We start from the raw sequence: 24,953 nt of genomic DNA, 5'->3' as shown, positions 1-24,953 counted from the left end.
TCTACCGTGCCACAAGTGCTGTCTACCCTTCAGACATTGTACGGTAGGCCGGAGCAGATTGTTCATAACCTGGTGGCCATAGTTTGGCTGTGCAAAATTTGTGTGGTCATATGGCGGCTGTTGGAATAACGAACCACCTGTCCAACCCGATTCTCCTACGAGAACTGGTGGACAAGCTGCCGACAAACATCCAATTTAGTTGGGCGCTACACCAAGTAGGTCTACCCGTGGTCGATTTAAAATCTAGTACATGCGGAACGTTTCACCTCAGCCTCCGAAGGACGAGAAGCATGAAAAACCCAGGAATAAAGAATAGGCGTTCCTAAATACGCATGATGCACACGAACGAAAAGAAGCATCCACCAATCCACCCGGGGAACGGCGAGAACGTCACCAGAATGCTACGAGCAAAAGACAAGAAGTAAACAAGAATTGTCCTAAATAATTCAAACTGCGCAAGCTGGCGCTTCAAGGTGGAACTGCTAGTGATGCGGAGGAACTTGTGTCATTTCGTGAAACTAGGCGTGAAACAGACTGTAGAGGCCAAAACTGCTATTTGAACCGCTGCTGGAGATGCCAAGGTCAGGACACTATTGGGTTGCTCATCGAAGACAGTCAACATGCGCTGATTCGTCCTTCGAAGAACGCGAAAGAAACCTGCAAAGCGCTCCAGAACCATCAGAAGGTGAGCCTCACGTCAAAGGTCTCATTCTTGAAGCGGATCTATAACAAACATTCGAGAGGAGAGGACTTGGCGGAGTACATTTTCGAACCTTACGAATACCGGACAAAAGCTGAAAGAAAATCTCATGGTCGCGATGATCTTGAGGAGTCTTCCGATCTCGTTCGACACCATCATCAGCGTTCTGGAGACGCGATACGATTAGGACCTGACCCTGGAGCTTGTCAAGCGAAAACTCGGACGAAACCGCGAAACGGCATCTTTCATCGTTCGAGAAAAAGGTAATTCACAATTTTGTTTCGTTTGCATTATTCTGACCAACCGGCACAAGGATCGAGGCGAGGACGCCGGGCATCGTGGACTCAGGAGCGAGTAGCCACACCGTTGCAAGTTGAGAATTTTTTACGAAGCTCCACGAAAGAGAGGTGAAGCATGTCACACTTGCCGATGGGAGCGAGCTGTCGTCGAAGGAGAACGCCCGGCGTGGTCCAATGAGAGACCGGTATCTGGTCGAGTTCCTCGGGATTCGAATCGTGTTGTCTACGTGTTGAATCAGACCGGATACATCGACAAGATCGTGTAGCACAATTGCAAAACAATTGCGTGTATTTCAGTTATTTATTATTGAATTCAAGATCTTTTCTTACATAAATGTAACATTTTCTTCATACTTTTAAGAAAAAATACGGATAAAATTATTCGTCACGGTTTCGAAGAAATTCTCGAAGTTTTCCTGTGATGGCTCATTAGATGGCGCACACAGCCCGACAGGTTGGTATTCCTCTTGACGGTCTTCAAAATCTTGCCACGCAGTTTTTGGTCGACAGTTCCACTTCGATGATTAGCTTGAGGCTTCCGAATCGTCGTCAATGTTTCCTTATACCGTTTGATAACGCGCCATACGGTATTTCTGGGCAATTTCAGCTGTGTAGCTAACCTAGAACAAGACCACAATGGATTTCCCAAATAACTGTGCACAATTTTTTCCCTTCTTCCGGCTTTCATGTTGTTTGTTTACAAAACACAGTCGTTTTGCGGAATGTCTTAAATACATAGGTGATGCTAACAAAATTTCCGACACCTGAGCGCCAAGAACTTCCAAATCCGCCCACCAAGTGCGCCACAATATAAGTAAAAGTTTGTTCCAATTCTAAATGAAGCAAGCGGCTTTACCAATGAATCGTACCGAAGATTGGTGGGTAGTTTGCTATACGTCGGGGTCAACATCTGGCCAGATATCTACCTTACCTATCTACCGAGACTGGACCTCAAGGCAACCTTAGAGCTACCGCTGCATGTGGAATCTGGAGACAAAGCTATTAAATGCTTTGTCGACGCACATTGGGCTGGAGATGAAAAAGACCGTAAATCCAACTCCGGTGACCTGATCAAGTTCGGCGGCGGGCTAGTAAGTTGGGGCACCCAAAAACAAACCTGTGTTGCTTTTTCTTCGACAAAAGCCGAGCTCATGGCACTGGCTCAAGGATGCCAGTAGCTGCTATGTATGCACAAACTTCTGAACGACATCAACGAGGAATTCGTCTACCCAACCGTCGTTTACCAGGACAAGCAATTGTGCATCCGAAGGTCTGGAAACAACGACATCGACACAAGATACATATGCGTTCACCAGAGATCTTCTCCAAAAACGGATCTTCGACCTGCAATATCTACCGAGCAGCTCCTCCAAGTGAAATAATGTACCATAATTGGTTCCGTTAACTTCTAGATATTGACAACTATATATGTGCAGGAAAGTCAGAATACTTTGAGGCATTGCTCGATGAAAATCCACGCCAAATGCAAGAAGAACTTACTTCATCATTAGGAGTTACCCAATAAGCCATTTCCAAGCGATTCATTGCATTTCGAACATTTGCATAACAACAAAGGAAAGGACGTTCGTAGAACGTTCGAACTCGGTGGGGACCCTCTGAACTCACATTCTTTCGCTTCTATCTCGATCAACGGCTTTCGCTCTCTCGGTCTCGCTCGTCTAATGTTGAATCGCAATTATTTTATTTGTTAATTTTACCGCCAGTTCCATTTGAAGGTTAGATCATAAATAACATTTGCGTGTGTTTCTGTTTCTGTTTTGCTTTTGCTAGCTTATTGCGACGACTGTTTTCAAAGTGTTATTTTTGCGCTGCTATTTGTTTTCATACTTCTACTATTTGTTCATATCAAATGGCTGTCCCTATAGAAAAATGTATAGAAACAATCCCCCTCTTAAGCTGTTTCTTTAAAACATCACCGACGACGACGACGACCTTGGAATTACTTTTTTCTTAGCATGTGTTGTTGTGGTATTAACTTCTAGATTGTTTTGCTGAAGTTTTTTTTTTGTTTTACTTTATCTCTATATCCAATAGTACAGTTTCAATTATTCACTAATTTAAATGCTGCTTACTTTTTTGAAGATTTTTGTTTGGTTTTCCGTTTTTATTAATAATATTTATTCTGTCATTACTAGCGTTGTATCTTGTTAATAGGTAATGAACAACGTGTGTGGACGTGGATGTTTATTCTGTTCATAATTTTGTTCTAATATGAGTAATTTGTTTTCTGTTATCATCGTACTAAACTAGTAGCTAAACGTTCTCGGCGCGCAATCTGAACAAGCGTTTAATCTTAATAAATTATGTGGCGTACAAGCAGTGATTTCTACGAAACAGTAACAATTGGTTGTGATTATCAAGTTCTATCATGCTTCTTTTGATGACTGAAATCATTGCAAACAGAATACCTGTTCAGTTTTTGCTCCCTCTGTGATGCTTAGCTAAGATAGATCAGGATAAAATTACAAAGGATCTCTTTTGAATTAGCACAAAGGTTTCCTTCCAATGAGTGTAATTTCTGTCTATTTCAGTGATGCTGATATCAATCCACTCGACCAGAGAACACAGTTCCCAAATATAATGTACACTTAACGTTCTAATTTATGGTAAACAATTATACACGAAATAAACAGGTAAAATAAATAACAAACCATGAAAATCTCATTAGCGTTTCCTTGCCCTCTCGCATATCGCATTTTCCACCTAAACATTAGCATGCTCTTTACACTACAGGAAAAGGGAAAGTTACTCATCACGGATGTAGACTGTGCCTTTACGCTGATGTTCCCTTTTTTCTGGTTGAATCAATTCTAAATTTCAATAGCAGAGAATGGATATCAGGATGTACGAAAAATAACCTGAAAAATTTTCCCCCAGAAAACATTTTTCAAATTTGTTCCAATGGTGAAGATATCAAAATTATGCTTTATTTAAGATGTATTTGGGAAACATTTCTAAAACGGCGCAATGGAAAAGACTGTAGTAGGTCATAACAAATAAATTATTTGAGCCTAGCTTAATTTCTTAGTTTGTGATTTACAAGCCAATCAGTAGGTATGAGACTTGTGTCATATAAAAATGGAGTAGTTTTCCGAATAGTTCTCATTGTAGGTAAAGTAGGCCTTGAAAAGTTAAATTACCGGTCAGCTTGCATTTATTATCCTACTAATAGATGGTTGGCGTGACAACAGCGTGTGAATTCAAGTGTTGCGTTTGTTTCGCTGCTGCTGCTGCACATTTCCGGTTAATGAAGCCCTATCAGCCTTTCAATTAAATTTCCATTACCGTTATTAAGCGATATTGCCAAGAACCATCAATATTTTATTGTAAACTCCGTGATGAGCTACGTACCCTCGGTTATCAGAAGGTTGAATGAAAACAAACACTTTTTGTCACGCGTATAACCTATACTTGTATGTAGCAAGTTTGTTGAGTGTGAACAACAAACAAAAGTACAAGACTTTTCTATCAACGCGCGAAACTATACCTTTTCTTGGTAATTCAGAGAAAATACTGAATCATATCAAATTTACAGGTAATAATAACAACAGCTAACCTGCTTAACTTACACAGCTACATGAAAAGAAAAGTTCTAATGCCTAGTAATGGTAAATAATACCGCTAGAGCCTATCGTCATCAGATAGTGAATCGAAGTAATTCATCGGCCGCGACCTTTTCCTAAAACCTGACCACCACCGGTAGTCGTGTAAAGGCAGACTTAAACAGTCACCAGTGCATGGACATCCTTCTGTACGACGTAGAATTTGTGCTTCTTCCCGACGAGACCCCAGATGACGGCAACGTTTTCGATGATAACATTGATCGGGATCGTGCACAGTGCTCCCAGGACGCACGCGAGGAACTTAACCACTCCGAAACGGTACAGGGAGAACGATTTTATCACCCCGAAAACGTACATGTAGATGTTGAAGCCTGCGATGAAAGCGCACAGAAAGTCCACCATGTTCGGACAGGGAATCGGATACAGAGCGGCGAAAATCATGTTCGAAGTGGACAGGGGCATCGTGACCCAGGAGTACACACTGATGGTAAGCAGAAATTTGTTGTACCACGGGATCGCGTTCGAGTGCACCACCAGCAGGATTCCCTGCAGCCAGCGTTTCCGCTGCTGCAGGAAGTCCAGCAAGGTGAACGGCGACTTTTCGTACATTTCACCCTCGATGAAGTTGAAGCTGTATCCCTTGGCGAACGCTCGCATCGCAAAGAAACAATCCTCGGCCACCGAACCGTCGATTCCGTTGTCGAACGAGACCTCCTTCTCGGCGTGGACCTACAATGAAAATGGAAAAAGAACAAAAATTAAAAATGTGGCAATATATTTTGGAATGTTTTAATGACACACTGAGCTATAGCCAAGAGAATTCCTAAGCCGATTAACGGTCCAAATATGCAACTATGGCACAATTTTGTAATTTTGCCTCGCGACATTCATTCAAGAGAATGAATGGAAGAAATCCAGAAAACTAACAGAAGATGACAGAATGGTCTTTTTCGATGTTACGGTCTTATTCCCGAGCGTCACTGTGAAAGAATCGATAACCATCTTGGAAGATTGACTATTGGGGACAACGCATGGAGAACAAAGGTAGGAGGATACTTGAAGCTGACACGTTTATTTATGGAGGAGAGTTACTTTACATTTAGGGGAAACTACTACAAACAGTTGAAAGGGGCGCCAATGGGTAATCCACTATCATCGTTTCTGTACGAACTGTTTATGGCTAAACTTGAAAGTTAGCTGGAACAAAACCAGTTACTCCCGAAAAGATGGTGGTGATACGGCGACAATGTTTTCAACAGAATAAAAAAGGAGAACTAGGAATCATTCTAGCATCCATAAACAGTACGCACAAGAACATATACTTCACAGACGAAATAGAAAAGGAAGGAAAACTTCCTTTCTTGGACATGTTGGGAATTAGACAAATCGAAAATGCAGAAACATTAGAATTTAAAATATACAGAAAACCCACCAATACAAAATGTGTTACACCTAGTTGACCCAACCACTAGCACCAACACAAAATGGCTGCTTTTCATCATATGATGCAAAGGATGAAAACATTACCGTTGAATTACCGTTGAACATTAGGCTTAGGCCCCCTAGTTACGCCAATGCTAACCACACCAACAACACCAGAACTAAAGAGAGTGGCAGTAGAATTCGACGGAAATATAATACGTCCTCTGCGTCGAAAAATAAAGAAATGCGGAATCGACCTCGTCTTCACCGGCCGAAACTAGCGCAAAAGTAAGTTGGGATCAACTAAAGACCCGATTGAGGAACATAGAAAATCAGGGATTTATGCAAACAGTTACCCACATTGTGAACAGGTTTACATAGCCAGGCGAGAAATAATGGAAACACGTGCGAAAGAACGATTGTTAGTTGCCGCTCTCCAATTCCCTGGACACTGTGTCCTCGCCACCAAATGTCGCTCCACCTGGTCTAACCATCATGGTCGCTGTGCTTCTGGTTGTCTTGTCCCTATCGGATTTGAACCAAACACCATCATAACAAGGTCAATGTCTGGCATTCTTGCAACATATCCCTGCGCACCATATTCGCCCAACTATAACTACCTTTACAAAACTGGGTTCATCACCAGTAATCGTTCTTAACAGTCGTCCTTCGAAATCTCCGAGCATTCGCAGGATCCTCCAGCACTCTTTCTTCAGGCTTGATGCCCGTAGCAAACAATCACATTCGGTCTAATGAGCGTCTTGACCCGGGTACACTATGTACGTTCACAGCCGTTCATAGTAAGCACGATAATATGCCTCCGATTCAGTGGTGTCAGTGAGCGAATGTATACAAATTACTATCCAGCTTCGTCAGGTGTACCTCGAAGAAGCCACCTAGGCCCTCTGATTTTTCTGCCGGCATTGCTGCAACAAGAGTCATCAAATTAGCAGCCAAATGCTGTCCAGATAGTCTCTCCATTGATGTGAACGACGTCAAGTTCATTCCATTGATGTCGAACAATCTGTCGGTGGGTCGCCACGGTCAGGAGGTGCGTTTCAACAACAAGGGTGTGAAGTTTATCGATCCGGATAATGAGCTGACAGCAACCGAGATTCACGATTTGTAACATAGATTGTTTCGGAGGGCGTCGTCCTTTGAATCTACGTCAGCAGATTTTAACGTATGACATAGGAGAATGGACTGCATCAACATTTCCTCCATCTACAAGAAAAGCGATAAGCTGGATTGTAAGAACTACCGAGCGAGCACTATCTTGAATGCGACCTACAAAGTGCTGTCCCAAGCTATCACCCACCGACTATCGTCAATAGCCAATAGATTTGTGGGAAGTTATCAGGCCGGCTTCAGGGGGGGTCGGTCTACAACGAACCAAATCTTCACCCTGCGGCAAATCATCCAGAAGTGCTGTCGGCAGAACATTTGAGGCGGTGAAAGATCAGTACACCAGACTAAAACGCGAAGCGAGGAGATTGGGTTGAAGATAAATACGTCTAAAGCAAAGTATATGCTGACGGGCGGGACCGAGTGCGACAGGGACCGCTTGGACAATACCGTCAAGTTATCGACGGGGATGAGTTTGGGAACAGAGGACAACAATACCCGCCGTGACGTATTATCAACGCAAGTCGGGCCTACTACAGACTCCACGAACGCTTGCGGTGAGCCCCCGTACAAAGTACACACTGTACAAAACGCTAAATAGACCGGTTGTCCTCTACGGGCATAAAACTTGGACACTGCTAGAAGAGGACCTACGACCACTCGGAGTTTTCAAATGGCGGGTGCTAAGAACCATCTTTGGTGGAGTTCAAGAGAAGTGTGTATGAACGACTAGCTTGCACGTTTCTACGGCGATCCAATGGGTAAGCAAACCCGTCTCTCATTTCCGAAGAGCGGTCATCATGCCAGTGGCGTCCTGGAACTTGTCCACACGGACATATGCGCACCAAAGTAAGAGAGAGTCGGACGACCGAAGCCAGTATTACGTGGCGTTTGTGGTTGACTTGACACGGCCAGGACTGTCGTTGAGCGGGCGAGGTGCATGCTGTTCGAATTTCGGGTGCTGTTGGAGAGCGAAACAAGGGAGCTAGTGTAACTACCGCCAGGCAAGAAGGCTATCGGTTACAAATGGCTATTCAAGGCCAAGAAGAACGAGAAAGGAAACGTGGTAGGATACAAGGCCAGAATCGTCGCTCAAGGCTTCACCCGATTACGATGAGGTCTGCGCACCGGTGGGAAAGCAGACAACCTTCCGAGCTCTGCTTCCATAGTCATGCGCGTCAATGTCAAAACCGCATACTTCAACGTAACGCAAGATGAAACCATTAACCGGCGCGTATGGAACCGGAAAATGGATTACGTTTTCAAGACCATGGAATTCCATCCAACAAAGTTGAATACATGCCTATACGTACGACGTGGGAACGATGTTTAGTCGTTTATTCTCATTTACATCGACGACGTGATCATCGGGACGCAGACAGAAAAAGAATTTCACGTAATTGTCAAGAGTCATCAAGTCCATCATTTCAACGTGACGAGTTTTTGAAGCGTTTGTCATTTCCTTGGAATGGAGATAGAGAGAAGTGCATTCGGATACAGGATCAAGCAGACCACGTACATCCGAAAACTGAAACGGCACAACGGGTCGGTTTGGACAAAGCGAAATCATCGAAAATTCTCCTCGACATCAGCTTAGTAGGAGGAAATGGATCAGCAACTCAATAATCACACAGTTTCATAGAATTCTGGAATCATCACTCGGGACTCAATCTGTTTCTGTTATAATTCTACGGGAAAATAGGAAACCCCAAATATTTTAAACGTTGAAATTATTCGCAAGTCCATCAAGTATGCTCAACAATTAACTTCAATCAGTCCACAACTGTCCCCACTGAAGGAACATAACATTTGTTGTAGTAGAAATTAAAAAGAATCTTTTGTTCACTTTCGTGTTGATTCAGGAATTCTACCAGGCGCTTTCAAAAATAATTTAAAACTTTTTTCATATTACTAACCTGAGTAACGACGTAACTGCCCTTCCAACTGAAGAACGGCTTGTGGAACATTTTGAACTGCAACCGCAGCTTGCCCATGTCGTCCGAAACACGGAAGCTGTCGGCCAGCGTCGTCAGCCAGTTGACGACGTTTTCGTTGGCGTACGTAATCAGCCCCTGCCCGAAGGGATGCTTCCCGTCCAGGACAAAGTTGATAATGCCCCGCACACTGTTCTTGGTTAGTAGTGTTTCCTCGTCCAGATGCACCACCCAGTCGTTGTTGTTAAGTACGTTTACCGTGTCCTCCAGGCAGTACTGCAAGGCGCGCGATTTGAACATGGCACCGGTTTTCGTTTTGTAATCTTTCGGGACAACGATCTCCCGCGTTCGGCGGTGCTTAAGCAGATTCACTGCCTTGTCGGTAACAACTTCGATCAGGAAGTTTTCCAGCCCGGTATCCAAACATGTATTCATGTTACGCATCACATTGGATTTGACTAGATCCGGATAGTCGCCACGGGTTACGACCCGAATGCATATGAATGGTGCCAACAAAGGCGACCCTTTTAGCACTACCTTGTCTGGGAAGGCATTGTAGCACACCAGTCCGAGTAAATTGAATATCACCTGGGGTAGCGTCAGGAACGTAAGCAACCGCAGCATGTATAGCAGTAGCGTTGGTATCGTGCCATATTCCTCCCAAGGATCAACCGACACAAAGCTGTTCTCGTTTACTTTGATACCTCCCGTAAATACTAGGAACACAACCACTAACGTGACGAGCAGCGCACAATGCAGCAAATGCTTGGAGGTGGAGTTCAGCATCTTATGTTTTGCAGTATCCGGTAACTTGCTGTGTTGTCGCTTTACCACGTTCTTGTTGTACTTGTATTAACTCACTGTTGCAACTTCAATCGTATTCTGCCACGAACAGCTTTGCTGAGATTTCACCTGTTATCACTTGTCAGTTCGTTTCACTAATGATCTAAAGCTAGCTTTCCATTCTACACCTAACGTCGCGATAGTTGCACCAAGGTAATTGAAATTGCTCTCGAAAGTAGTTAGTGCAGTAGGTACTCAGGTTTTGAACGCAGTCCTATCCGCGGGTGGACTACGCTGCGATGAGGGCTTCTTCCGGTGTAGCATTGCGTCCCGTCACGACACGACTGGGTCCTATCGCCGCATTTCGCGCTCGATTTGGTTGCACTCTATCTGTGGCTGTGTAGATTCACCTGTTGAGGAGCGAACGAAAAAAAGGAAAACACTTCAGTGCTCAGCGAATAGGTAACTGATAAGACAGATCAAATATAGTTAATTATTAACGTTGGTCTTGAGATGATACCGGTCACCCTTTGATTATTGTTGTGACACACGTCCGAGCGTAATTGCTTCGGGGCGATAAGAATAAACTGGCACTGAAAAGCTTTAAGTGGTGAAATCATCATTATAACGGTAGGAATTCAGTGCAAAACTGGGAAAGTTGAATTGTATAACGATTGCGCGGTTATCGAATGGAAAGTGAATCATTAAAGTCGAGTCCGTAGTATGACACACTTAGTAATAAATTCTTTATTCGATTGCATTGCACAAATTTCTAAAACACGTCACAACTGTTCCTCCTTCCAATGAGTCCACGGACAAAAACATATCGCGATTAATCAGACACTTATCTGAGGTCATTCTAATTTCATTGTTATTGATAATGATGTCATTTGTATATCAAAAATGAAAAAAAAATCCATTCTAGCACTGCTTCTCGCTTTCTCGTTGATAAAGTAAATTTAAAAAAATGCGCAGAGTCAAGCGTACAGGTCAAACAAAGTTGAACTTATTTTCTAAAAGCCGGCTTTAAAATATACATCCAACTGGTAAGGATTGTTATTGTTGTTGCAGTTGAAAACCGTAATAATCGACGTGCGACATTCGGTTTTATTCTTGTTCTGCGTGTCGCAACTACGTCGCACTTGGTGCGCTGTGTTCGTATATTGATGCGCTATACAGCGCACCACCTGCGACGTAGTCGCGACACACAGAACAAGAATAAAACCGAATGTCGCACGTCGATTATTACGGCTTTCAACTGCAACAGCCATAAATCATATTAAAATGGAAGGTTACAACACGTTTTCAAGCATAACTACAGAGGACGGGGCTATGGAAGTATTTTTTCAACCATGAAAAGATCGAAGCAAACGACGCTTGCATCGTAACTTCGTATTTCCATGAAAACGTGCTCTTTATAAGAATTTTTATACTTAAAGACAATTTCGGTGCAACAACCGAGTAGTTATCAAATGGTTTCTTTCTCCCCTCAAAAATGCAACATTGTTCATATAATGTTCAATCTTATGAATCTTATTACATTTTAAAGAATTATCTCTGCCGTAAATGCTGCTCAATCGGCCTGGCCGTCGCCGATTTAATATTTATTTTGTATATATTTATTACATAATATTATTCGTAGTAAATATTAATACAGAAAATATGAGTATACATCTCATTATTTGCTTGATTGACTATCATTTTAAATACAAAGATTTACTCCACGGTGTACGACAAACGAGATTAACGTAGAGTAGTTTGTTCACTTAATGTAAACTAGAAATCTTTGTATAGGAGGACTTTGATACTGAATTTGAACAACAATTTGAACGATGAAACGGTTTGGAAACTCGGGACGTTGAACTGCCGATCTCTTCTCATCTTCCAAGGAATCGCTCGAGTGCACTTCGAGGTATTGAAAAGCTGTATGTTCGAAGTTGGTACGCCGTCAACGGAGGAGATGTGCTGGATGGAAGGGCTCAATGGCAGCAATGTCAGGTTTACGGATTTAAGAATTTTCTTCGGACCTAGGGAGCAAGTGCTGATATCTACGGATGCTTAAAAACTTTACAGGAAGAGTTGAAAATTTCTTTACAGAAAGGAGTGAAAACATGAAATAAATAATATCCCGAAAAGCATAACTTTATTGTTTAAAAATTGAAAACGTTAGATTTATATTAACATTGATATGCTATCAATGCATTGTAATTGTACCGATTTAAATGAAGCTGTAGATAAATTCTCTGCAACAATTCATCAGCCTCTACCGGCAACCGAAAATGTGATGTGTTTGCTGAATACTTCTTGGGAGTTTTTAAGCCATAAGTCAGTTTCATCGGAAAGTATTGATAGCAGCGTTACGTTTTGCTCCGAGTGACAAAATTGCAGCTCAAACATTCACAGTTACTGAATTTGTAGTTGCTGAAGCCGTTGGTAGAATGGAACGATGCTATTATCCTGGATCGGATGGCATTCCTGCTGTACTGTTTAAAAAAATGGTCAATCGCTTTATTGTTCAGTCTCTCTATACAATGCCATCAATTGGCTCGGAGCTGGCAGTCCGCCTGTATGTTTCCTATATTCAAAAAAGGGGACAACCATAATGTCCTCCCAGTTGGCCACGAGGTAAGACGCTGGTCTAATAAGCCAGTCGTCGTATGCTCGAATCTCGGCTGGGAGAGGCTGTTAGAGTCAATAGGATCGTAGCACTGACCCCGCACTGTCCTGTATTCTAACAGCTGGTTGCGAAGTCTGTCGTATAAAAACGGAAGGTCAAATTTCGATAACGGAATTAGCACCCAGGCTTTGGCTTTATAATATCGAACACCACCGCGGAATTACTTCTCTATGTGCTTGCTCGAAGGTTTTGGAGGCAATTATTTATAAGCATCTCTTGTTTCGTGTTAAGAACTATATATCTACGTCGCAGGATGGCTTTTTTCCTGGAAGATCAGTTGCTTACGTGAAATGGACCAGCGTCATCAGGTTGACGCAATTTACACAGACTTAAAAGCAGCACCTGATCGCGTCGACCACGGAATTTTACTCGCTAAGCTCATAAAATTGGGTGTCTCTGCTGGTTGAACTGCTTGGTTTCAATCCTGTTTACGAGACCGCAGAATGGTTGTTAAATTGGGTGCAGCACTGTGATGTTGGTTCCAAAACAATACTGGTGTACCTCAGGGTAACACTTTAGGACCGCTATTGTTTTCTTTGTTTGTAAAAGACATTTCCCGTCTATTACCATCGGGAACGAGACTACTGTACGCGGATGATGCCAAAATCTACATGATTGTTTGTAACAACGTCGATTGTCTGATACTTCAAGAATTTATCAACCGGTTTATAGAGTAGTGCGATTGCAACTATATGACTATAAGCGTCCCAAAATGTGCCGTTATCGATTTCTGTCGAAAAAAGCATACGTTGTTGTATGATTACCGCATTAACGGTCAAATTCTCCAACATAGTGAGTTGTATTGGATTAACAACTAACGTTTGGACTTCATTATGAACTGATTATCAACAGAGCATCACGACAGCTAGGAAAGATACTTAGAATTCAGGAGCCTGGTACGCTCGGTTTTGGAAGCAAGCTGCGCTGTTTGGGACACCCATTTTGAGAGTTGGTCTCTTCGTATTGAATGAATCCAGAAAGGTTTCGTCCGTAAAATATGCCACATGATACCTTGGTGGAATTCTGATAATCTCACACAAATGTAACAGAAATTTAGCATATGGAAGTTTTTGAAGACAAGAAATGTTTCTATGGTGGTTTGAGACCCGTTCTCTTCTTGAAAGTGGGGCTCTCATACAAATGAAGCAGAAATTTCAACCATATATGAGACTATTTCCAAGCAACTAAAACACAAACTGTGTATTTCTCGGGTAAGAAGCATATTCTGATAGAAGTTTGAGCCCCTCCTTAGTCAAGAAAGGGGGATGCTTGAGCTACTCTCAGTGCTACATTATGCACAAGAAATTAATCAAAGGCTATGCAAAAGAAAATTACTTCACTGGTATGTAAACACTGCAGTAGAAAATACTATGACCTGTCAAAATTTATGGTAGTTTTCACGAAGCCATCGAGTTTAACATTTATTTTTTGTTAACATTTAATAAAAAAATAAATTGATACCAGCACAACTGCTGGGTACTAGAAAATCACCATATTTTTAACGGTTTGGTAATAAAGTTTTAGACTTTAAAAAGATTACCTTTTCTTTACTAACGTTTTAGCATAGTTGTAAAAAACAAATGTTCTGTGAAAATCCGGTGATCCGTTAACTTTTTTTACTAAAGTATAAACTTCTCAAGAAGTGCAAAACTTAACTTACATTTTGACTACATACGAAATTTATAATTTACGTCATTTAGCTCAATTTGTGGCAGTACGAAGGTTGCCGGGTCTGCTAGTATGGTTTAAAAAAGCCACTTAGAACTGCCTATAAAAATACAACCGAAGGATGCATATATATCAGTAAAAACAAACAACTGCTATTAGATGTCTTCCGTAAATTAAGTTAAAGGTCATTTCCTCTACCATCATATGAAGCATGCCGCGTGCTTATAAAGGTACACAAAAACAATATTTATGTTAGTTTTTTATCTGAAAAAAAACATGATTTTGTACTGTGTTCTGGGTTGGTTGACGAAGTAAATAGAACGGATAAGATCGTTTCACATTTTTAGCTTTTATAATATTAATTTTTAAAATCACTCACTTTTCACCTTACAATCAGCAGTGTCAATGGGCTTTTTATCAACTATAGATCTGATGATTTTATTGATACACTTTTAAGAGGATATTTTTTTATTTTTTATCCAGAAACATTCTTTTTTCACTACACACCTTAAGTCCTCAATGTCCACCTTTAATTCATAACTGTTCCGCTCCAAGATTACAGCGTGAATTGTGGGTTTATATCATTCGATCGATTCGATTGTACTCAACCAGATGGAAAAAAACGAAGCAAGATAAGACAATCAAACGAAAGAAGAATTGCTAGCTCCCTATCAGAACGCACTTGAAGGCAGCCCCAAACACTTGAACCGAACTTGCTCCGAAGGGAAAACAGATAAGGAAATAGCGAATTACGATAAAAATACGTCAATATTTACTCATACTGCACCAACCACGGTTAACACACGGCACCGAATAATCTCAGTAGGTTTCTAGCACAACCGAATTAATATTTATGACACACGGAAATCCTTGCTACCAAGCACACTCCCGAACTCGGAGAGGGCATCCTGCTGACACACTGATCTGCCGCTTCCGCCCGCGTCGAGCCGTGCCGGTTGGGTAGAATAGTGAATTAGCAAGCAAGGACACTCCCAGCAACAAGGAAATGAGGTCTGCTATTTCACTTTCATCGTCCAACTACATCCTTCGGAAAGGCTTCTGTTCTGTGCCATCAAACTCGAACATAAAGTCCCGTCGGGACGGACGACAGAAAAAAGGACAATGTAAAGTAAAGCAAAAAACGACTGCAATTCCCGCGCACGCGTGTACCTGCTGCTGCTGCTGCCGTTGTCGATTATGCAACACAAAGTTGTCGCAGTTGTCGTCGGCACCGGCGAATCGTCGCTTCGACACCGCACTAACGACAGTTAGAGTACTCACTCGTCGATATCGGGGTACCGTACCGCACCGACGATGGCCTTCTCCGCGCTACTCGATACCACTGTAGTACCTTTCCCACTAGGTCAAGACGGTTCCAGCGACCGACGACGGTTCAAACAAACCGGCGACGACTACGACGGCGATGACGGTGCTGCTGCTGCTGCATCAGCTAGCGCGCGCGTTTGTCTGTCTAGGCAGGCGGTGTCAACCACCACGATTGTGTCAACCCTGACCAACGTTACGAGAAGCACTAAACCCGGCATTCGGCGGTGCGGCAGTCTGCCCCGTAGACGTTCGCTTCGCAGCGCAGTTTTATTGTTATCAGCTGTGCACTTCGCGTCGCCGCCCGTTTTTTTTCACTTTTTGTTCTCAGCGGAAAAACACCAATGTGCTTCTAGATATGCAATAAATCCATGCACGTGGTAGGTACGAACGGGGAAAAAATACTAAACGGTCGACAAATACCATCTAGCGCCATTGGTTTGAACATTAAACACATTGCCCGTTTTAATTTTACAGCCACAATGACACATAGTAGCTGGCAGGCAGAATGATGGCATTCCATTTGGAATGCAGATTCGGACCGATTCAACTGCAACATTTGTTTAATTTGATTTAATGACATTCATGACATTTTTTTGTGAACTAATCCTTATCAAACGGAAACACCAGTCTCTATTGGAACATACAGTCTGATACCGCTACGATTAAGTGTGTGCATTCTTATCGAAATTGAGCTCATCCTGCCCGGCCGCCGCGCCACGCCGCACTTCCCTTAAACTTGAAAGTGTTACTTGTTTGTACGCAGACTTGTATCAGCTGGTGGTAGCTCCAGTCGGAAGGCCGTGATCAGAGTCACAAGTTGTTTTTTCCTATTCTTTTTTTAGTTTTTTCCAAGTACAAACTGATTACGCGTGCGCTCTCCTAACAAAAAAAAAGCGACAACGAGTGACTCATCACTGTACCGAACCGACGACGACGATGTCCGTATCAAGTACATTGTGTTTTATGTTCGTAACAAGTGATTGCCTATCACAAGCTCCAGAGATCTGCCATGTACGTACGTGTATTTATGGGTTCGTAGAGTCAACCAAGCAACCAACGAGCTTATGAGGGAGGCCGTTCGGGAATAAGACACCGTACCGCTCTTTGTCCGGCGATAGACACCACTGGCACTGCAACGATTCGTCAGTCATCGTATTTTTCAAACAATTACAACGTAATGTAATGTACGCACGATTGACTTGACGGTTCCCAGTTGGTGCACTGGTTGGTGACCCCGTTTGAGGTTGACTCAGTCTGAGCCGTAGTGGAACATTGTCTGAAAGTCATTGCTTTTAGCCACAATCACTCAGTACTTGTTAAATATTTAAATATAAATTTCCCAGTTTTTAGGCGCCAGGACAAAACTTTGTTTAAAAATATCGAGATTTATCTCCAGACAACTTTTGTTTCATTTGTGGGAAATGTTCACTTTAAAGTAAACAAAAATGTGAGTGATGCTGCATTTTTTAAATAAGTGTTACTCATAGAGTACATAGAGTAGCTACTCATAGAGTAACAAATGAAAAAGTTGTAGAGACGATCTGCTGCTTGTGGTTCAAGGACAACGACAACAACTATACTACTGATTGCTATTTTTCCCACAAATATGAGATGCTGCACTTCTAGAAATAAAATATAGATACACATTTTTCTCGCGGTTCAGTTCAAAGCAACACATCCATTTTTGGATATCCTTATTAATTTTGGAAATGAAGTCACGTTAGCTTATGAACATGAAGGTAAATCTAGTCCGGATTTCTCAGTTGCTAAAGGACTCCAAACTATTTTCTTCAAACGAGCTTTATGTCTTTATGGCTCAAGCAGCACGTTCATTTATGTGGTGGTTAGGGATTTATGCAACGGATCAAGGCTGTAAAATAAAAAAAACTTGTCACGTGCTATCGAGAGAAGAAAGAAAAAATCAGAACTGTTGCGACGAGACCTGGGCTTGAGACATGCCTCCTTATTGTTGTTGTCTCCTTTGGCCTGCTTTTGACAGAGATGAACGTTTAACCTATCTTTTAACTGGCTTCTGACCTCCTTTTGACCACCTTTTGGACTCCTCTTGGATTCCATTCGGACCCTTTTTGGACCTTCTCGAGATTCTTTTATGACCTCCTTTAGGGCTCACCTCTGGAGTCATTTCTGGGCAAAATTATAGTCTTGTTTTTAAGTCATGTTTGGGCTTACTTTAGACTCATTTTTTGGCATCGTTTTCTAAACCATTTTTAGATTAATTTTTGACCACATTCATTTCATTTATGGTTTCTTTCTAGACTTTCTTTTAGAATCATGAGTCTATGACTCCTAATGCATACTGAATTTGAATAAAGGGTGTGCCACATCAAATTGCACCACGGAAGAAACGCTGTAGAAAATTACCTAATTGACCGATCCTTTTCAAACTTTCAGACAATAAAATATAGCAGTTCTAGCTTCAGTTTCTTCTGTACGGAAACCCACTTTTTCGTCATGTCTTTCTCAGATTTGACTTTCTAGGGAAGCTTCGGTGGCGCCTGCTTCGTAATAGCCCAATGTTTTTCGATGGGCCTTAGTTCCGGTGCATTGGGGAAGGGTACGAAAGTGACCCCGTTGTCTTCGTACCACTCCTGGACATTCTTTAAATAGTGGTACGAAACTGGTGCTTCAACTTTGCTTGTGGGGTTTTTCTTGTTACGATAAACTAGCTTAAACTAGCTTAAAGGATTGAAGAATGGTGGTGCTTCAACACAGAAAGTAGACGCTTCTGTAGACACTCCTTAAGGAAGATCGGCCCGTTTACAGTCCCGATAGTCACGAACGGCGCACTCCGGCGTATTTCTCCAAATCATGTATTACTCGGCAAACTTTGCAAGTTTCTGCTTCCTTATTTCCTCTGGAACATCAAACTTGTGCTGGGCGGTGAAAAACAGTAGCTCCGGAAGCTACCGGAAGTCCGCCTTGACGTAAGTCTCATCATCCATGATGAGACAATGAGGCTTCGTCGTGAGAAAATCGAGGATTTTCCAGGTGCTTGCGCGGAATTCAATTCAGCTATAAAAATACAGCGTAAATAATACACTCTAAACTAGTTCTGCCCAAATTCAAGAGAAAATACCCAATGGATAATTTTCTACAGTGTTTCTTCCGTGGTGCAATTTGATGTGGGACACCTTTTAAATAGATATTTGGTCTTCTTTTGGACTTTTTTGACCTATTTTTGGACTCAGCTTTCGAATCATTATTGGACTCATTTTCGGACTCCTTTTGATCTCATTTTGAATTCTGTTTGGATTCTTTTGTTTTCGGATTCTTTTTGACCTCTTTTTGGACTGATTTTTAAACTAAATTTTGAATTACTTTTTGCTAAACTTGGGGATTGGGGGCTCCTAACTAGCCTTCTACGCCTCTTTTTAGCGTCATTTTGATTTTCTTTTGGCCACCTTAACGCATCGTTTGACCTGCTATAGACTTCTTTGGTGGAGGTCAACGCTTGAGGGATTGAGAGTTTCCTATTAACTTGCCTCTGACTTCTTTTTGGCCGTCTCTTGCACCACTTTTGGAATTCTTTTAGATTCTTTTTAAACTCCATCCGGGCTCTGTTTGGACTTTTTCGAGACTCCTTTTGGACGGCTTTTGGGCTTATTTCTGGACTCATTTCTTGGCTAAACTTTAGACTTATTTTTTAGTCATGTTCAAACTTTTTTGATTTGTTTTATGGAACATTTTTTATAACGTTTTTGAACATTTTGATTAATTTTTACACTTATTCCAGGAATCATTTTTGATTTCTTTTTGGGCTTCTTTTAGAATCATTATTATATTCTGGATTGGAAAATATAGATTTTTGGTCTTCTTTGGCCTGTTTTGCTTCAGTTTTAGAATGAGTAATAGACTCATTTTTGGATTCAATTATAAACCCATTGATGGGCTCAGTTTAGGACTCATTTCCGGATTCCTTTGAGACCCCTTTGGACCTTTTTTGGACTTTTAAACTTCTTTTGGATTCTTTTTGATTTCTTTTCGGACTTCTTTTGGATTCTTTTTGACCTCTCTTTGGACTTATTTTTGGACCCATTTCTAATTTTTTACTCAATTTAGAGCAGATTTTTCGATTAATTTTTGGACTCTTTCCTTGACTTCTTTTAGACCCATTTTTTGACTTAATTTAGGACTCATTATTGAAATCATTTTTAAACTCATTTTTGAATGCATTTTAGGACTAATTTTTGGACTAATTCTCGGATTCATTTTTGGAGTAATTTTTAGATTCAGTTCTGCGCAGATATTTGGATTTATTTTTAGAGCAATTTTTAGATTTATCTAGAACTGAGTGCAAATTTTTTGACTCATTTTATGGACTAATTTTTAGACTTATTTTTGGACTCACCATTGAACTGTGTTTGATGTCTTCTAGACTGATTATTTTGACTAAATGGAATCACTTTAGGACCAATTTTAGGACTCCTTTTCGATGCTTCAGACTCTTCTTAGACTCCTTTTGGTTTCTTTTTGGATGGATAGATCCATTTGGAATCTTTTTGACCTCTTTTTGGACTCTTTTTGGATTCTTTTTTGAATCACTTTTGGAGTCAAAATGGACCCATTTTGGAACTCTTTTTGGACTCTTTTTGAATACAGTTTTAGACCCAATTGTGGTCTCATCGCTAGACTCATTTTTGGACTACTTTTAGATTCCTTTTTGGGCTTCTTTTGCACTCCGCTTGAGGTCTGGTCTGGTCTGGTCCTGGACTCATTTTTAGATTCATTTTTAGAACAATGGTCTCATCTTTGGACTCATTAATGGATTCATTTTTGGACTCATTTTCGAACTCCTTTTGGACTTTATCTGGATCGGGTTTGGTCTTTGCAGACCTATTTTTGGTCCTTTTTAGACTTGTTTTCGAACTCATTTCTGAACTTATTTTTGGATTCACTTTTGAACTCATTAATAGATTCAACTTTGGACTCACTTTTCGACCCAATGGGAACTCATCTTTGCACTCATTTTTAGATTCGTGTTTTGGACTCCTTTTGGATTCCTTTTCAACTCTTTTTGGATTATTTATGAACTATTTCTGGTCTTTTTTTAGACTCAATTGGATTCATTATTGGACTCACTTTTAGTTTTATTTTCGAACTCCTTTTGGATTTTTTGGACTTATTTTGGATTCATTATGGATTCTTTTTAGATTTTTCTTGACCACTTTTTGTACCCATTAGCAGACTCATTTTTTACTCTTTTTAGACCACATTTTTCGATCAGTTTTTGGACTTATTCATCCACCTTCTTTAGATTAATTTTTTGACTCAATTTAGAGCTCATTGTAGAAATCATTTTTAAACTCATTTCTGAACTCATTTTAGATTTATACTAATTTTTAGACTCATTCCTGGGCTGATATTTTGACTTATTTTTAGGGCAATTTTTAGACTTATTCTGGACTCCTTTTTTGACTAATCTTTGGATTAATTCTTGAAGTCATCTTTTAAATTCTTTTGGATTCCTTTTAAATAATTTTTTTTTATTAATTGGAATTGGAATCACTTAGACTTCTTCTGGACTCTTTTTAAATACTTTTTAATTTTTAGATTTTTAAATTTGTTGGTCTCATCTTTGGACTTATTAATCAATTCATTTTTCGAACTTCTTTTGGACTTTTCTTGGATTCGTTTGGGACTTCTTTTTGGACCTGATTTTGGTCCTGTTTTTAGACTTATTTTCGAACTTATTTTTAGATCCAGATTTGGACTCATTTTTGAACTTACTTTAGGGCACATTACGGGTTTCAACTATGGACTCATTTTTGAGCCCAATTGGGAACTTAACTTTGCATTAATTTCTAGACTTTTTTGGACTCCTTTTGGATGTCTTTTAAACTCATTTTAAACTAACTGGAATCACTTTTAAACTTTTTGGATTTAATTTGACTCTTTTTTGGACTTTTTCTGACTCATTTTTGGACACAATTTTGGAAAAAAAATTAGAATCCTATTTGGACCAACTTGTGATTCAATTTTGAACCCAATTGTGAACTCATTTTTGATTCATTTGTACTACTTTTCGACTTCCTTTTTTGAGCTCCTGTAGGACTCCGTTTGACTCCGTCATGTTTTCGATTCATTTCTGAACTCATTTTTATATTCATTTTTAGACTCGTTGTTGGTCTCATCGTTGAACTCAACCTTTTTTTGGTTTACGATCCCGCTGCCGGAATTCCGTATACTATTTTGCTACGAGCTAGAGTTTTGGCGGTCGCTGCAATAATGGATTCATTTTTAAACCCATTTTTGACCCATTTTTGGATTTTTTCTGGATTGATTTTGGACTCCTTTTGAACTTTTAAAATGTCTTTTTGGTCCTTTTTAGGACTACGACTTTAGGCAGGAAGGAGTTTGTCAATCCAAAAAATCTGAACCTGCGAACGTCAGGAAAAAGGCGCATATAACTATAAATTTTGAGTACTAATAACTCAGTGATTTCCATAGTGAATTCTAATATTTCTGAACCAATCGACTCCAGTAAAGCTTCTATGAGAATTTAACAGCTGGAATTCCCGGGATAACTCGTTAAAGGAATCTCCTTTACTGTGAAATGACTGAAATAAAAATGAGCTACAAAAGGGGATCGATAAAAAAAGCCTTGAGCTGGAACGTCGTTCTAAGATTTGACCCTTCTTTATCGACATACTTAACAGCCGGCTATTAGAGTACAAGACGGTTACGGGGCTAGTACAACAATCCTACTGACTATCTAGCAGCACCGCCTAGCCGATATTCGAACATACAACGACAACAGATCTGTAAAAACATTTCCCTTTTTTCGTCATTTGTCATGGAATGCCTTTACTACTCGATGATGTAACAGAGAAGATGGAACCTGCCGGCGGTCTATCAACGCCACGGCGGGTATGAATCATAACGCCGTGATCTGGCGATGCACTCGAGTTATTTAAAGCCAATCAGACGCGGGTCGAAAGTTCAGTAGCATTATCAGCGCAAGTACTCACCATCTATCACAAAGTCAGAATAATTATGATGAGCTACAACAAAAAATATAATGAAGAGTGACTAAACTGGGACCAAATTCCAAAGTATTTATAATGGTGCAATCAGACGCTAATGAGTAGTTGATTTGATTCCGAACAGTTTCGGAAAGAGTTTACGTAACAAGTTCGTTCGATAATCATGCAATATTGTAAGGATTTTGTCAACATTTTAGTTCATTTGGTTTATTGTTGATATCCCTCTATCCTTTAAGCCAGTTTAATTTATCATCGTAAGAAGAAAAACCCCACAGACGAAGTTTTCAAAATACTATTCTTAACTTATACTATTCTAGAACAGGAAAACAAACTCTATTAAAATTGCCGGTTTGCTACCGTATTTATTTTTACTCCCGACCTAAGAAACAAAGGAGAAAGTTTAGAAGGCATCGTAACGACAAGATTCTTCTTGCGAACGGGCAGGCAGACAGACAGGATGTTATAATTTGATTATGGTAAGAAAACCCTATCATTGTCGTTCCTGTTTAGTGACGAGGCGTGGCTGATAAACAATAAGAAAAACAATAAGAATTGAACTATTTCTTTCGCTTATGTTTGCCGATAAAAATGCTCTTTTTAGGTATACCTTTGGAAGGAAATCGCTTGAAGTGTATACGTTTTTGTTTAATTGTTTGATAATCCAGTCGATAGGGACTGTCCGCTCAAGACAACTTGGTTACCGAGAATTTCAGGAACTTGCAACACACATAACTGAAACACTTCTTATCTTTAAATAGTGATTTAACAATAAACTGCTTTATAAATCCCAAATCTAATGGAAGGTGTGACAATAAAAAAAAATCTTATCAGGTGAAATCAAAGCGGTATTAATAATATTTCTTTGTTCGAATTTTAAAACACCTTGAAGCGGCTAGTTAGTTTTGATCCAACGAAGGTATCTCGCTCGAATGGTCTATATTATGTTTGACATAAGGGAACCCGGGGTAAATGGGAATACGGGGTAAGTGGAAACGGAGCTAATAACTCGTTTCAACGTCATTTTTTCCAACTGAACTTTTCTAGAAATGAAAGATACAACTCTAACACCTAAATTAAAATCATAGATTATTTACAATTGGCATTCCACACACCAAAATTGTTACTGAATTAGAAGACACGGCAGTGCCGTGTTTTATCGCAAATATAAAATTAAATTATGTAAAACTAAATTAGTCATATTTGATGGTTAGGTTATCTCACTATAAACTGTGCTCTACGTTCGTAGAGAACATGATATAACTACGTACCAATCTTAAGTACGTCTAAGGTCTCATTGACAAAGTGTGGAAATGAAACAGAAAAAAACCTACGACGCCAGCCAATATAATTATAGCAATAATTTTAACTATAATTGAACTAGATATGGCATAAAAGTACGGGTCATCGATTATTACTTACACAATTCAATGGCGGTATGACGAAATCCGTAATGACACCGGCCATCCGTAAAAAAATACCTACGTACTAACGATATCTCCACAATCAGATCGCCCATAAAGCACCGTAAAGCTTTCGCGTTGAATGGGCACTGTTCTAACCGCTGTCATTTATCTGCAGTAGTAGCAGCTTGATATCAGCGTTCTAATCATTTTCTGTTTCATTACGCGCGACTAAATTACTGCTATTATACTGGTGATGACTGAAATAAAGATTACACAGGTCCCTTATGGTCGACCGTGTACGAGTGGTTGTGTAACGCACCAGGCACCATGCTAGAATAGGCTAGAATATTTCCATTAAAGTTAACTGATTGTTCTGGAATAACTGAATGATTAAGCCAAATCAGTTCAATCGAATGTCCGCAGGACAAAATTTTAATCGCTGGTCTAAGGAATTTGTCACATTTCTTCAGCGTGACATAATTGAGGGACAAAAAATCCAAATCAATAGAATTGATTGTCCAATCGGGGGAGGAGCACATGACGATAGAGAAAAAGGTCGTGTGTAGCAACACCACCATCATCATTATGAAAACAGTTAACACAATCGGTTATTTTTCCGCTGTTGTACGTGACTTTTGGTGCCTATTCGGGGCTTACACTAACTTGCTCTCTCTGTGGTAAAGATTTTATTATTTAATCTCTTTATACACGCTGGAGGGCGGGTGAATGTACCCATTGTTGGTTCAATGAATGAATGAGTTAAGCTGGATGGCGGCCTTCGCCGTCTAAGCTCGCTTAATGTCACACTGTAACAAATGGAATTTGATAACAGGTACCAACGGCGCTTGGTGCACCACCGGAGAGACCATCCTCTAAAATTATACCGGGCATTCCACGCTCTGATCACGCATAGCTGATAACCGCCGCCGCAATTTTTTATTGCCCATTGTCACTAGTGTAAACATGACATAAGCAATGACATACCTACTAAATAGTGCAAATACTAAACGGCAGGCATATGTTCATTC

At 40.5% G+C, this 24,953-nt stretch overlaps 1 protein-coding gene across 4 annotated transcripts in view; it reads right to left on the bottom strand.

Moving 5' to 3' along the window:
- Nucleotides 1-2,689: 2,689 nt before the first annotated feature.
- LOC128733149 (beta-1,4-mannosyltransferase egh) overlaps nucleotides 2,690-24,953 on the bottom strand; it is a 53,853-nt gene continuing 31,589 nt past the window's right edge. For 2 of the 4 annotated variants that reach the window (XM_053826782.1, XM_053826780.1), the window contains 2 exons: nucleotides 9,047-10,257; nucleotides 2,690-5,312 (listed from right to left, as the gene is read on the bottom strand). In XM_053826782.1, coding sequence (XP_053682757.1) covers nucleotides 4,740-5,312; nucleotides 9,047-9,850 — 1,377 coding nt within the window. In that variant the 5' untranslated portion in view covers nucleotides 9,851-10,257 and the 3' untranslated portion in view covers nucleotides 2,690-4,739. Of the gene's footprint in view, nucleotides 5,313-9,046; nucleotides 10,258-15,362; nucleotides 15,670-24,953 lie in introns of those variants that run through there. The other 2 variants (XM_053826781.1, XM_053826783.1) reach the window with 2 other exon arrangements.

This window comes from Sabethes cyaneus, chromosome 1 (assembly GCF_943734655.1).
Source record: "Sabethes cyaneus chromosome 1, idSabCyanKW18_F2, whole genome shotgun sequence".
Classification (NCBI taxonomy): domain Eukaryota; kingdom Metazoa; phylum Arthropoda; class Insecta; order Diptera; family Culicidae; genus Sabethes; species Sabethes cyaneus.
Note: the sequence above shows the minus strand (reverse complement) of the source record. Positions and strands in the feature narration are given on the sequence as shown.